General features: G+C 48.6%; 1 protein-coding gene across 1 annotated transcript in view; it reads left to right on the top strand.

Moving 5' to 3' along the window:
* Nucleotides 1–5,930: 5,930 nt before the first annotated feature.
* The window catches only part of LOC119442752 (potassium voltage-gated channel subfamily H member 6-like), a 261,976-nt gene continuing 252,651 nt past the window's right edge, over nt 5,931–15,255 (top strand). Inside the window, 1 exon segment of the mRNA XM_037707752.2 lies at nt 5,931–6,023. Within this exon segment, the coding sequence (XP_037563680.2) occupies nt 5,934–6,023 (90 nt within the window). The 5' untranslated portion in view covers nt 5,931–5,933.

Genomic DNA, 15,255 nt, shown 5'->3' with positions numbered 1-15,255 from the left:
TCGACAACAGTTCTGCGCGTTGCTGGTGCTGCTGCATGTCCAAGTTTATACAGCTGATAAAACTACTATCCTTACTCCGTATAGCTAGCTCTCTACTAATTTGCTATCGCAATGGTGCTTCGCCTTTCGGGTGAAACTGCGACAAATTTTTCTTCTGTAGCTCGCACTTCAATTGCACCGTGGTGGCTCTGCATGCTGCCGTGTCTTTAATACGCTAAACATCATAGTTTGCCCAACTTTTAAACTTTGCGCATAATAGTTTGCGCCGCAAAGTGCACCAGTCGTCGGCAAAGGTGATCATCGTTTAGCGACATATTAGAGCTGATAGCGACATATTAGACATAGCGACATATTAGAGCTGATATCGGGGCCAAGGTGCAAAAAAAAAGGAAAAAAAAAAAAAAAACGACGCCATAGCGGCGGAGCTACTACTTGCAAAACTCGTGGCAAGTCCACGTGTGTGACGTGCGTTAATCAGCATGCTTGCGTAATTAGCGTAATGATGACAATACTGCACTGACATGAGCTTTGAAGTGAAATGAGGTGAGTATGGTGGGCTAGTTTCGAATATTTTCTGCCGAAGATGATTACCACAAAACCTGTTATGTGTCGTATGTGTTGTTAGTGCTTAAATATTTTTTGGTATACTTGTATTCGTTGTGAGGGCGTGGTTTTATTCCAGCTTGTCTTAACTATTGCGTTAAAATTCCACTTGTGTTTCAGCATTTCCATGTATTCTTGTTTGTGCACTGGTGTGTGATTCCCACCGCATGCTCCATGTGGGCCGTTAGGCGTGCTCGGAACCAGCTACCGCATGCGTTCCTCGAAGCTTGCTTCTCATTGAGATCCTTCATGTGGAGAAGCCCACTACACTCATTCTCTTCTACAACACGCGCGCACTTATGCACGCACACAAACATGCACACACTCACGCAAACACCCACAAACTCGCCCAGAAAAACTCAAGCGCACGCGTACGTGCAGAAAACGCGCACAGACGTCACGTCTAGTTGTGCAAATCTGCTCGAGCACCCTCGTGTACGCGTACTGGGAGCATGAAGAAGACGGGGCCCCGTTCTCGTCCAGTGCGCACAACGTCACGCGGAACGTCGCTTCGGAAGCGTTCTCCCTTGCTGCTGAAGCGTGAGCCCTCCCTGGCTAACTAGTACGGTGCAGCACTACGAAAGCCGCGAGACGTACAGAAGCAGCCGCTAGTGCATGCACCTTCTGTCAAGCAGTTATGCGGCCAATGTATTTAATTTACAGCTAACAAACCGTACGCAATCCTGAAACATACTAGGGACGGTTTATTGATCTGTCAGTCCGTTGTCCGTCGTCCTGTTTGTCTCCAACTTGGTCTGGTCGTGTCTTCGATTCCCGCCCGCTTTCCGCGAATAACATGTCTTGAAGACTGACGTCAAGCGAAATTTCCGGTGATATTTCCTTGGTGGTGACAGTCAAAGAAAACTGCTCCCCATTAACTGTAGCTGCAGCAAACTGGTTACTTTACTCAAGACCATCTCTGTAGGGTATAAATGCGAGGTAGTTACTTGGTACTCGGAGATCGCTATGATCGGATCGTTTCCTCCCCGTGTTCGTAGTCAAGGCTTGCCTCGTCGTGCTAGACCACTATTACTCAAGTTGCGAGACACTTGAGACCTTATGTTAAGGTGTCCCGCTTTCCTTGAGCAGCGCACGTAGCTAATGAGCGACTATAGACTACTTGTCCAGCGGTGTAAGGCCCTCGATGATTGCCTATATCCGAGTGGTTGGGCTTCTCGGAGCGATCTGATGAGCCATCGCGCTTTGCCTGCTTTTCTACAAGAAACTGACTTCGCTTCCCGTTTGTAGAGCAATTTTAAATCTGAAACTTTCTTTTGCCTACCTTCCCGGTTTCCGCGTGGCGGCTGACTGCAGGTTCTTTGTTTGCTGCTGGGTCGGTTGGCAACCTTTTTGCGGAAGAGCGGTCTAGATGAGCTTCTCTAGAAAGTATCCAGTCATCCACCTGTGGGGACAAACGCTTTCATAATCATCTTCATGATCTCGTTTTTAACAGCGAAGCTGTTTGCGCCAGCCGTAATATGTGGTTCGTATCAATAAACTATGAAGAAATGAAAGTGAAATAAACTTTCTTGCCGAGGCGGGATTCTAACACGTGTACCCCCGGTCCCAAGGCGAACGTCGTAACCACTAGGCTATACAGTCACGCTTGCCGAACATGCATGTATGCGAAGTATGTGATTGCGTTCGAGCGTCGTCGTCTTCGTCCGCAGCTAGTGCGTTCGCGCGCTCGTACTCTGCGAGGTGAAGAGGTTATACGCGCTATGAGAGCGAGAGAGAGAGAGAGAGAGACGCATTCACGGAGCGGGTCGGCTGGAACGCGTTGTCGGCATTGGAACGCGGTGTCGGTGTTGCAAGCTGCTCTATGCAACGCGCAGTGACGGCCGTAAGTCCGAGACGCGCGAGAAGAAATTATCATCATCATGAGTAATAAGATGAAAAGTTCGCGTGCACTTCCGGAAAATGCTGGGCTACGATCGCCCAGCTCCGCTGTTTCAAGCGTTGCGCGGCCGAGTGAAAGGTTAAGCGTTTTCTTCGCGCTTCATTATTTTAGCTTGTGGTGTTTCTTATACAATGATGCTAGTTTATTATTACTACTATGTAAAGAGGAGTCGGAGTCACCATTGCTAGGTGGCTAAATTCCCCCTTCTAACTTTTCAAAAAACAGAAACATATAGTATATTCTTTTCCTACATTTTACTGCGTCAGCAGCAATGGTATTTTCGCACCACATCTGTCGTTTCCGCGCCATTTACGTCAGTGCACTGACAGAGCATCACCTTGCTCAACGATTTCAAACGATTGATAACGTAGAGTGGGGACATATTGAAAATGTTAGAAATGAATGGGCGAGTGAGCACTCTCAAGTTGTCTGAATTACTTAGGGACGGCCCCATATGGCGCAGAAGTGGGTACGATTTGTAAATGTTAACTTCTGACGTGGTATTGAACGGTGTGTTTTCCAGAAAGTTGCACATATATCTAAATATTCTCTTACAATTTCGTTTTTGTTCTTTCTGCCTCCCATCCTTCGTCTTAATGCCGAATATGTGGCGAGAATGTGATGATTCAAGCTGAATTTCTTTGCTTTCTATGATTTTTTTTCTAAACTGCCTCCCGACGTCGATGCAGTGGCATAGGAATGCGTTGGTATATTTTGTTTTCTTTTGTTTTGTTCTCCTGTTGTATATCTTTTCGACTTCCATTTCACGGCGTAAAAAAGCCTGCTATTCCTGCGAAAAGATAAGAAGAAGAAAATTGATGTGATCGCTGATTTATTTGGCAACCCTGAATGGACTGCGGTCATTTATGCAGCAAGCATGTCAAGCATTCTGACGCATAGGCGCGCCAGCGTCACATAAGCGTGCAATGCGTTCTATCTGGGTTGCTTTTCTATGTCTTGTCATGTGTTTTAGCGTTGTCTGCTCATCGAGAGAAGAGAGAGCGCAACACAACAACAACAAAAACAACATCAACTGCTTTGTCGAGTGGTGTTGAAGGTCCATTTAAAAATAGTTACATTCAATCAGGTTCGTGCAGCTTTTTCCTTACTGTACAAGCGACGTACTCTCGGCAGTTTATGGTCATAGTCGTAACGACGACCGATAGAGGATCACGCAGTGGAGTGCGTTGGTCGCAGCCAACATAGATGTGCTGCGACGGGAGCCAAAGCCTCCACTTCAAGCTTGGCTGCTAGAAACCTTTCAAGGGGCTCCACCACGAGGTGCGAACTCCTGTCCTGCAGAGCGAAAAATTAAAATGACGTGAGGTAGCAAACCCTCGTTAACTCGAACATCTCGAAATATCTGTTAAGTCGAATTTTTTTCTGCCAGCCGTGGTTTCAACCCTTGAGTTTTCAGGTGAAAAAGCCTTAGGTGTCTATGTTGGCGGGGCCCTGGCGGTGACCTTGCAGTGACCTTAGCGAAACTGCGCCGTGACGAAAAATGGCCCACGCCGCAAAGACTAAGAACACGTCTAAGAATGCTCGGATTGACGTCACATTTCTCAGGGAGGTTCCCGTAAACAAAGTAAATTGGTGGCTTCGAAAATAAAATCCGGTAAATTTCGGTCCTGGGTGGGAATCGTGCCCGGGCCTCCGCGGTGCGAGACGAGCACGCTTCCCTGAAGCCACGGCTCCTCCACGGTTGTGGCTTGTGTGCCTAGTGCGTGCCTGAATATTGCACACGTCACGTGGTCACAGAAACGCGCTCGTGCCATTGCTGGTGCGTTCGTCGTCGTCTTCTTCCACAGCTGGCTCCGATGCTGCTGATCATGCCAGGGTTCCCATACTGCCCCTCGCGCTCGTGCCACTGCTCGCTCGTTCATCGTCGTCTTCTTCCACAGCTGGTAGGCTTTCGCCTTCGCGTTTTACAAACCTGTAACACTTGCTCTAGTGATAGCAATTAACGACACTCCAGGCAGATTTCCGCCGTCGGCGTCGGAATCACCGTGATATTCCATATAAAGGCCAAGTGCGATAACATCGCGGCCGTGCTTCGTATGCTGTAGATGCGAGCGAGAGCTTGCGGGATGGGGACTTGATGCTGTGGTGTCTTCCCCGCGCTCGCAAGGGAGGAAGACGGGGAGGGTGCGCGCCATCTTTTCACATGCGGAAGGGGGGGGGGGGGGGGAAGAGGGCAGGTTAGTGCGCATCCGCTCTTTTTTCTTTTTTTCGCTGGCTCCGGCTACGGCGGCTGAGCGCGGCCCCGCCTGTCCTCTCTTGGAGGCAATCTGCACCGGGTTCGAAGGCTAGCCGACCTGATATAGTTGATGGCTGAGATAGCTGAACACCCTTCGAGCTGCGCCCAAAAGAAGCCAGCATGCGAGCCCACAGCGTTTCAGCGAGATCACGGCTTGATAAGGACGCTGACTTCATGTTCGCGCGATCGGTGAGGCGTAAATGCCGCGTCACTCGTGGACGTCTACTAAAGGCGTGACGATTGCGTTCTTCCGTAGATTCGGTTTTCGAAGTTAAATTGTCCGGAATTCATCACGATGCAAAAAGTAGCAGTGACAGCATTTTGGATGTCTGAAAACGGCTATGCTCGGATGACTGGCGAACTGATGACTGATGACTGATCAAGCCATACTGGTAAAGTATTCTTGTAAAAGCCGATTTTTATTCATTTGGAAGAAGAATGTTGCTCATTACTGAAGAAAAGGGAAGCTCTACTTCCCTTGTTTGAATTTCGCGCCGCAAAAATAAAAAATTAAAAAAAAAAAGGTCTTCACAGGTTTGCTACAAAATTCACCAGGAATATTAGATGACGTGACGAAATTCGTTGATTGATAGACTGACTGGTTGACTGATTTATTTATTTATTTATTTATTTATTTATTTATTTATTTATTTATTTATTTATTTATTTATTATTTAATTGATGAGTGATCGATTGTTTAATGATCTAATCGGGATTAATGTCCCAAAGCAACGCAACAGGGCTCCGGATTAATTCTTACCAGCGGGGGCCTCTTTGACGCGCAACTAAAATTGTTCCGTAAACTATAGCGTTTTCATCTTCCGCCACGGCTATCAAACCTGCGGTCTTGTGGTCATTTATCGCAATGCCACAGACAGTGATACACTTCGGCGGCGGTGGGTGACTGCAGCAGCTATCACTGCGACTATACTGCTTTTAATCACAAATGACTGTTTTCATCCCTGTAAACGTGTTTTTAACGCTGTTAATTGGTCTCGCTTTCTCGCTGGCCGCTTTCCTAGCTGGCCGAGGCCGTCATTGGAGCGATGTGGTTATGTTATAGCGAGGCACTGCACAGTATTTCCCGTTTGATGGCGCACAGCACAGACAGCACTGGCTGCTTCCGTCGCTAGCGGCAGTGACGTGGCTTGCGTTACGGGTGAAATGGTACTCATGCGAAGAAAATGTCGCCGCGCCGCAAACGCACGCGTTGGCAATCCAGCTGACAACGGCAGCCGCAGTTTCATCTACGCATCGCTGAACGTGAGTGTTACGACGCATTCTCAAGCACGCGGAAAGAAAGTGCTACGAGATTATTCTCGTAGCGTGCCGGAATGGAGGGAACAGCTGCACTGAAGCTATCTTGTATTGCACTTGTTATGCTCACTGCCGGCAAAGTGGCATTGCAGACGATTCAGAGACAGAAAGAAACACGAGCACAGAAGCGATGTAAGCACCAATTTGTTAAAACTTTTGCTGCTCGTAACGTGCTTACTTTTTGTTGTAATTGCTGAAATGCCACTCCTACTATACACACACGTTCAGCGCGACAGTCGTTTCGTAAATGTTAGCCTCGTATTGTATCAAGTGCAGTTTTCGCACTTGACGTGTGTTTTGTTGCTTGTTTTTTGCATATATCGAATGACAAATTTAATACAGATGTCATGCGTCCAGCTTATGAAGCTGCCCCTGCAGCATCACAAGATGTCGAGGCTTTTGTCAGCCAGGTTTGTTCGCGCAGATTTTGTCCCGGCTATACCACAGAAAGAAATGAAATTTAATTAAATTCGAGTCAGTTAAGAATCTTACACGGGCTATATGTGCCGCCTGAAATTACAGTTTTATAATTCGCTTGGCTATATATACGAAGGAAAGCCTAAAGTGTCATCCGAAACAGCGGTGGATCGGCCCGACAACGACAATGCCCCAACGACTATAGGCATCCTGCACTGAAGCGTTGCACAGTAGACAGCAGCGCCAGAACACACAGCCTAACGAGTAGTGGAAACAAAACTGGAGACACGCTGTGTACTACACCCGTGAGCAAAAGTATACGGACCAGGGATTGCGCGACAAAGCTGATTTTTTCAATTGTCTGCGAATGCAACTTGAAATTGAGGACTGCAATCCAAACTTGGCATTGCGAACTTTCCAGTGTACTCGTCAATTTTAGTTTATGTATGTTAATTACGAAGAAATTCAGCTTTTTCAGCGACCCTGTGGTCCGTGTACTTTCGCTCACTGCTGTACATTCACCGTGATACTTTCGATCGCTTATCACGGGCAAGACTCCGATTTGTGAAAACATCGAAAGTGCGCATGCGCAGGGCATAACACTCAGACGAGCGACGAAAAGTGACCGCTATCGTTTGGTATGGCGTATCATTTTCATCACCCCTCTATAGCGGCCGGTGTGGGCGACGCTGGGGTAAAAAATGAAAACGTCGTAGCGCCCTATGAACAGTGCAGAGTGCCCATTAGTGTGTCCTACAAAAATGCTCGCGACAACCATGGTGGCGCTACGACAGCAACGCCGATGACGTCAGCCGTCACGGTGGCCCAGCGGCTATGGCGTTGTGCTGGTGAGTGCCAGGTCGCGGGTTCGAATTCGGCGGCCGCGTTTCGATGGGGGCGATTTGCGAAAACGCTTGTGTACTTAGATTTAGGTGCATGTTAAAGAACCCCGGTGGTCAAACTTAATCCGGAGCCCCCCATTACGGCGTCCGTCATAAGCCATCATTCAGTATATATCGGGATGCTAAACACCCACAGTTTATTTATTTGATGTCTACACTAGGGAGTTTTGGAATAGGATGTCCAAGCGCTGCGGAACGCAAACTAGTACATTGTGCTCGCTTTGCGTTCTTTTGTACGCCTGACGGTTTGCATTCCCCACCGCTTGGGCACCCTATAGTCTAGAACTGTCTAATGACGACACGGTCGCTCACGCATCGCGGATTTGCATCGAATCTTGGTTAGGAATGCTTTATGCAAAGGCTTCGAGTTACGTCATGTATAGGCATCCTGTGAGCCCCCTAATGCCCCCTATCCGCGATGCAGTCAGGACATGCGGTCTATATTTTACGTTAAGGTTGGTTAGGAAGAAACAGTTATTAAATATGATGGCGAATAATTCCACAGAAACAAACATACAAAAAATCTCCAACACGGTGATTAAAGTGTCCACCACTGTGTGACACACCGCAGTTTTCCTCTTTTTAGAGCGCAGCTCTTAGGCGCCCGTTCCTGCGGCGAGCGTCGGCGTCGTAGTCCCTCGTAACCGCGCGAACGAGCACTGCGAAGGATGAAAGAGGGAACGCGGAGCGCAGCGGGGGATGAAAGACAGTGATAGCGAAGAGAGCGCGAGTAGAAAAGCGGAGGAGAAGGGTATGGCGAAAGCGTGAGAAGTAGAGCGTAGTGCCGCACAAGACGGCCTCTGCGGCGACGATGGCTACGAGGTGGCGCCAGAGCAGCGCGCGTCGTCTGTTCACCGATGACGCCAACGATAAGGCATGCGGCGAGCGCGTCCACCGATACCATATAAGGAAACAGCGCTGCATGAGCGGAGGTCTGTCTGCGGTGGCGGCTGCTGTGAATCGCGCCCACGCGTCACCCACGCGCTGCCTCTCGCGATCTCCCGATTAGGGAGGCAGTTGCGCCACACTCCGCTTCGTTAGCAACGTGACGGACGAGACATATTGTCCGCGTCAGCCAATATATCGCGAAATGAAAACAGCTATAGAGCTGCGCTCAAATTTCGTATTAGGGAGTATCGTAATCGTCGGTGAAATTTTTTTACAGCCACTTTCTCCTCCATTCGTGGAGCACACAGAAGCGCTCTTTCGAAGACTCGTATAAGATTTCACCATCTACAAAAATGCTACAGAAATTCTGGGAATTGTCTACTATGCGTAAGCATGGTTTCACTCGTCTGTTACTTCGCTTTTGCTTACTTGCTTTTCCTAGCTTATGCATGTGTACCTATCGCTTTTCCGGTGCCAAAGAAATGAAATCCGTGTACTGAATGGTGTGGAGGTAAGTTACTAGGAAGCTGCACGGCCCCTTCCAAGCGATCGTATCAACTAAGCCGGAACGCCGACACAACCGGTTTCACCACAGCTGTGTTTCCCCCCCCCCCCCCTTTTTTTTTTTTGTTTTAAACTTGATTCCTCTTCTTCCTTTTTTGTTGCGACCTTGGCGCGGTGACGGCGACATCACCAGTTCTTTTATCGCCACCAATCATTTATTATTATTATTATTATTATTATTATTATTATTATTATTATTATTATTATTATTATTATTATTATTATTATTATTATTATTATTATTATTATTATCATAATCATCCCATGTACCAATAAGTTATTTTTATACTCAGCAGCCCCACATCAGGCTTCTCTGCATACATACCTTTAATGCGGAAAAGTAAGCTTTCAAGGCGGCCTGACGGGAACGGTTTTATTTTACTTTTTTATTTCAATTGTTACTTATCGCTTATAAAGCTACCAATAATCTACATTTACACTACTATAACGATTAAATGTCTTAACTTCGCAAATTAGCGTTTCTGTGCAGATACAAGGCGTTACGGTTTTCGCGTGACAGACAGATGTTGCTCGGGCACTCGTCAAAGAATGCTTACGCATTATAAATCATTCGCTTAGCAATGCCGATATGAGCAACTGATTCATCATAGACAGCGAAGCTGCACAAGCGAGTTCTCACACCTTTCGGAAGTACTAGAGGTCCCTTTACTGGCTGATCCATCACTGTCGCCGCCTGCGCGTTCTCACCGACGCCCTCGTCATAAACTGCCGCATCGGGGCTCCCAGGCAGGCTGTGTTGCTGCTGTCTTGAGTGGCACATGATACCGACCGCGCCGTAAGCATTCACCATCGCAGCCGTACATATTCCTAGCTGACCTCCGCCTAGCGCTTGTCTCGCACATTGAATGGCGAACGCAAGTTGATTTTTTGCACCGACCCTCATCGTCAGTACGGCCCTCTTTATCGCGTTGATCCCCACTGCACCTACAGGGGTTTATTGGGCAAGCACGTTGAAGGCGTCATTCATCGGTTGATGCTTCGAGTGGCACTACGCCCTGGACAACTCAGTTCACCGCTGTGCAACGAGTGCAAACTATGCATGATAACATTGATCACGTGCTGTGTCACTGCCACCGCAATACCTACGCGCGGAGTGCAGCAACAACTTTACTTGGTATATGCGGACAAATGGAGGCTATATATAGGGATGTTTTTTAAGGCCCCGGGACAAAAGTGGAAACGCAATTCGAGCTACGAGGGCCCTGCTGTTATACTTACGCCAGTCATATCTTAGGGACATTCTTTGATGCTTGTTAGTCAGCTGGGCCGGATTTGTTTATTTATTGCTTGTTATTTTTTCCTTTCTTTCTTTGCTTTTGTATTCTCCGCCTTACCCTCCTGAGACCCGAAGACAACTGTGTAATATAATTGCTCTTCAAGGTGGTTTTTATTGTCTACTGTTATGTTATCAACTCGAAAAACAATTTTTAAGACTGATATACCACGGCTAGATGCCAAAAAACTGCGTCTCCATGTACGTGAACATCTCCTCATCTTCTGACGCTTGCTATTATAAAAACTGCATTTCATTGCTTAAACGCAGAGATGAAGATGGAACTAGTGCAGTACGTACATTGCCATGTTGCTGACGCGTCCGGTATTTTCACGCAATCTCAGTGATTTCGAAACACACCTCAAGGTTGCTTTCGGGCGTCTAGGATGACACAGAGGTCTAGATCAATTGAGTGTCAAATACCTGGAAAGTGGTTGAGAAGAATAGGCGTAAGCCACTTTTTTACAGTTACACATGCACCGTACTTTATAACCAGAATGAATATGTTGCGTAATAACTTCCGAGTGAATTTATAATAAAAAAGATGTACAAGGCAATGTGGCAATGCATTTGTACAAGGGGTATTATGAGGTTATGTATTCTTTTCCTCGTGTCATCTCAAACACCTCATATGAAGTAGCAGGCCCTGAATATAGCAGGGCTGACATCTTCTGTCTCCATTAACCTCTTTCTCTTTGTCTTTCTTTCCAACATGAAGCCAGTGACAATAATTACAGATTATCGACTCAAATGAATTGCTCCAAGTAGTTGTCTATTCGAGTGAGGTATGTGCAGGGTATATTTTATTCTGTAATAATTGATAATTGCGTTTGAAGGCAAGAGTTCGCGACTCCAACGCAGGTTGCGTTGTTGATTGATACCGGGCGTGCAGCCGCACAAAAGCGGTTGCGACCTGCCCTGGGACAAAGACAATTAGCTAAAATGTACCTAAAGGTGTGAAATTGAACTGGTGATCAAGCTGAATACTATGAAAGGTGGATTATAGACAACACATTTTATAAGACACTATTGCAGTATTTCTATGAAACGGGCCTGTATGCTTATATTTCGTTTCACAGTGACGTTAGGCCACCCGCCGTAGTGGCTCAGTTAGCTAAGGCGTTGCGCTGCTGAGCACGATATCGCGGGATCGAATCCCGGCCGCGGCTGCCACATTTCGATGGAGGCGAAATGCAAGAACACCCGTCTGCTTGCGTTGTAGTGCACGTTAAAGAACTCCAGGTGGTCAAAATTATACCGGAGCCCTCCATTACAGCGTGCCTCACAATCCGAACTGGTTTTGGCGCGTAAAACCCCAGAACGAACGATGTTATGCCGCGCGGCAACTCAAGTGAAAAAAGAAGAAAAAATAACTTTATTTAACTGCTTCGCTTCAAAATAAAGCACGATGATGACAATATAACGATGTACCTTCGACAAGCGGCAGCGTATACACTTGATAAAGTACTATAAGTCACAATAGCTGTAACACACCACTCTGTAGATGACAGCGCAGTAGCCCGTTCTGTCACCAGCAGTAATTTTCATGCCACAGGGGCCTAAAGATAAATTGTGACGAGGTTTATTGGAGCTGTCGAGCGGCAGCCAAAAGCGCAGCGGCTGAAATGAGGGCTCAGCTGGATGGGCGAACTGGTCGCGACACACGCGATGGCCATAGGACTTTATATTGTCACGAGCCTCGAGAAGTAGCCCTGAAGGTTTAATAAACGTAGAGCAGCTGGCTCTTGGAAGACGCGACCGTCGGGGCTGGCTCGAGCAGAGAAGGAGCGCGCGGTCTTCTTTCTTCTCTTGGGCTCGACCCACTCTTGCCCTCGACCCACTACCTACAGGTGGCAATATCCCCCCTTCCGAACAAAAGCATCGCCTCGATGCTAAAAAAAAAAAATAGGCGTAGAAGACAAAGAAGAGGAAGGCAGGCAAAGCGAAAGTACACAAAAAAAATGTAGCCGTCACGCCGGCACAGTCAATGAACGAAGAAGCAAGCTCCCAAAGATAAATGAAAAGTAGAAACAAAGAAGGGAATGAGAGAAAAAAAATGAAAACAAAAAAATTACGGACGCGCAATGTACGGCTTCATGCGCACAACATGAACTATGTCTGAGGTCGGTTGTCTTTGTGTCCTACTCCGTGTCTGCGATGTTGTGTCCGGAACAACTTCGTAGTTTACGTCACTGACGCGGCGGAGCACTTTATACGGACCGAAATACCGGCTCAGAAGCTTTTCACAGAGGCCACGACGGCGAACGGGGGTCCACACCCAAACTTGGTCTCCGGGGTTGTAGGACACGTCCCTGTGGCGGATGTTGTAGCGTCGTGCGTCTGCCTGCTGCTGCTGGCCGATATGCAGCCGCGCGAGCTGCCGAGCTTCCTCAGCACGCTCTGCAAATTCCTCGGCGTCAGTTGTCAATTGGTCAGCGTCTTGACACGGCAGCATAGCGTCCAGCATCGTCTGGACTTCGCGACCGTAGAGAAGGCGAAAGGGCGTGAAGCGCGTCGTCTCTTGCACGGCGGTGTTATACGCGAAGGTCACGTAAGGCAAGATCCGATCCCATGTTTTGTGTTGAACGTCGATGTACATTGCGAGCATGTCTGTGACAGTCTTATTCAGTCGCTCGGTAAGTCCGTTGGTCTGCGGATGGTACGCGGTCGTCTTGCGATGCCTGGTGTTGCTCAATTCAAAAACTTCGTCCATAAGCTGCGCTGTGAAAGCTGTCCCTCTGTCGGTTATTACAGTGGAGGGAGCACCGTGACGCAAGACGATGTGGCGCATGAAGAACTGCGCTACCTCTGAGGCCGTGGCTCGTGGGATCGCCTGCGTCTCAGCATAGCGTGTTAAATAATCAGTCGCGACGATCACCCATTTGTTACCGTCGGCCGAGAGAGGAAACGGTCCGAGAATGTCCATGCCGACTTGGTCGAAAGGCGTGTGAGGTGCTTCAATTGGCTGAAGTAAGCCAGCCGGTTTAACGGATGGTGTCTTGCGGCGCTGGCATTCACGGCAGCCTTTAACGTACTGTTTGACGCTTGCTGAAAGCCCGGGCCAATAGTACATTTCGCTTACTCTAGCGAGTGTTCGTGAAAAGCCTAAATGACCAGATGTCGGTTCGTCATGGCAAGCGAAGAGGATGTCGTCGCGCATGTCCCTTGGAACCACCAGGAGGTAAGCACGGCTGGTCGAACGAGCATTCTTCTTATAAAGCACGTTGTCTCGCAGACAGAAGGACGTCAGCGAGCGGGACAGATGGCGTGGTATGGTTGTGTCGCGGCCCTCTAAATGATCGATGATCGGTCTAATCTCAGCGTCGTCACGCTGCCGTCTGCTCAAGTCCGACGAACTAATGGCGCCCAGGAAGCCGTCATCATCCTCTGTTTCCTGACTGGCAGGATCAATGGGTGCGCGGGACAGCGTGTCAGCGTCTTCATGCTTACGGCCAGACTTATAAACGATGGTGATGTCAAATTCCTGTAGCCGCAAGCTCCACCGTGCCAGTCGTCCTGAAGGGTCGCGCATGCTTGCCAACCAACAGAGGGCATGGTGGTCCGTCACTACTTTGAAGGGACGACCATAGAGATAGGGGCGAAACTTGATGATCGCCCACACGACCGCGAGGCACTCTTTCTCCGTAGTCGAATAATTCGCCTCGGCACGGGACAGGGAGCGGCTGGCATACGCTATAACTCTTTCCACTCCATCTTGAAGCTGGACGAGCACTGCGCCAAGGCCAATGCTGCTGGCGTCGGTATGCACCTCAGTATCAGCATCATCGTCAAAATGTGCAAGAACGGGTGCTGACTGCAGGCGCTGTCGTAATTCAGCAAAAGCCGCCTGTTGCTCATTATGCCACACAAATGGCGTATCGTCCCTCGTAAGGCGTGTCAGGGGTTCCGCTATCTTCGAAAAGCCTTTAATAAACCGGCGATAGTAGGCGCACAAACCCAGGAAGCGCCGGACGGCCTTCTTATCGGCAGGAGCTGGAAACGCGGCCACAGCGGCAAGCTTGTCGGGATCGGGTCGGACCCCTTTGGCGCTTACTACATGCCCGAGGAACTTGAGCTCTTCGTAACCAAAGTGACACTTTTCGGGCTTAAGTGTGAGGTCTGCCGATCGGATGGCTTCTAGCACACTCCGTAGGCGGTGAAGATGCTGCTCGAACGTTTCAGAGAAGATGACCACATCATCCAGGTACACAAGACAGGTCTGCCACTTCAGTCCAGTAAGGACAGTGTCCATCATTCGCTGGAAAGTAGCCGGGGCTGAACACAAGCCAAAAGGAAGCACTCGAAATTCATAGAGCCCATCTGGAGTCACAAAGGCTGTTTTCTCGCGGTCGCGTTCGTCTACCTCGATTTGCCAGTACCCGCTTTTTAAATCGAGAGAAGAAAAATAGTGGGCACGCCGTAGTCTATCTAACGAGTCGTCGATACGCGGCAGCGGGTACACGTCCTTTTTAGTCACGTTGTTGAGCTTGCGGTAGTCGACACAGAAGCGTAGCGTTCCGTCTTTCTTTTTGACAAGAACGACCGGAGACGACCACGGGCTGTTAGAAGGTTCGATGACGCCATCGTCAAGCATCTCGCGGACTTGCGTACGTATGGCTTCGCGTTCTTTTGCCGACACGCGGTAAGGCTGCTGGTGTATCGGGCGTGCGTCTTCGTACGTGATGATCCTGTGTTTAGTGATCGAAGTCTGGCGTACCTTGGAAGAATGTGCGAAGCAGGTCCTGAATTCAAGCAAGAGCTTGCGCAGTGCTGTCTGGCTATCGGTGGACAGTTCAGAATTGATGTCGAGATGGCCCAGAGACGTGTCTGCTGTCTCCACTACTTCTGACGTGAAGCAGTTGTTAACGTTTGCTACTGCGTCAGCAAACGCTAACGAAGTGCCGCGGAACAGGTGTCGGTGCTCGTAGCTAAAGTTGGTAACAAGCAATTGCGAATGACCAGCACGAATCTGTATAACACTTCGAGGCACACAAACACCTTGCTTCAGTAGGTGTTCCAAGTTACTTTCGGCCACCGCTTCGCCATCGCGTAAGCCACAGCATGTAACGTCGACGAGGACACTGGCTCGTGGAGGAAGCGTTACACTGTCTGC

Source organism: Dermacentor silvarum, chromosome 2, assembly GCF_013339745.2.
Source record: "Dermacentor silvarum isolate Dsil-2018 chromosome 2, BIME_Dsil_1.4, whole genome shotgun sequence".
NCBI classification, from domain to species: Eukaryota; Metazoa; Arthropoda; class Arachnida; order Ixodida; family Ixodidae; genus Dermacentor; species Dermacentor silvarum.
Note: the sequence above shows the minus strand (reverse complement) of the source record. Positions and strands in the feature narration are given on the sequence as shown.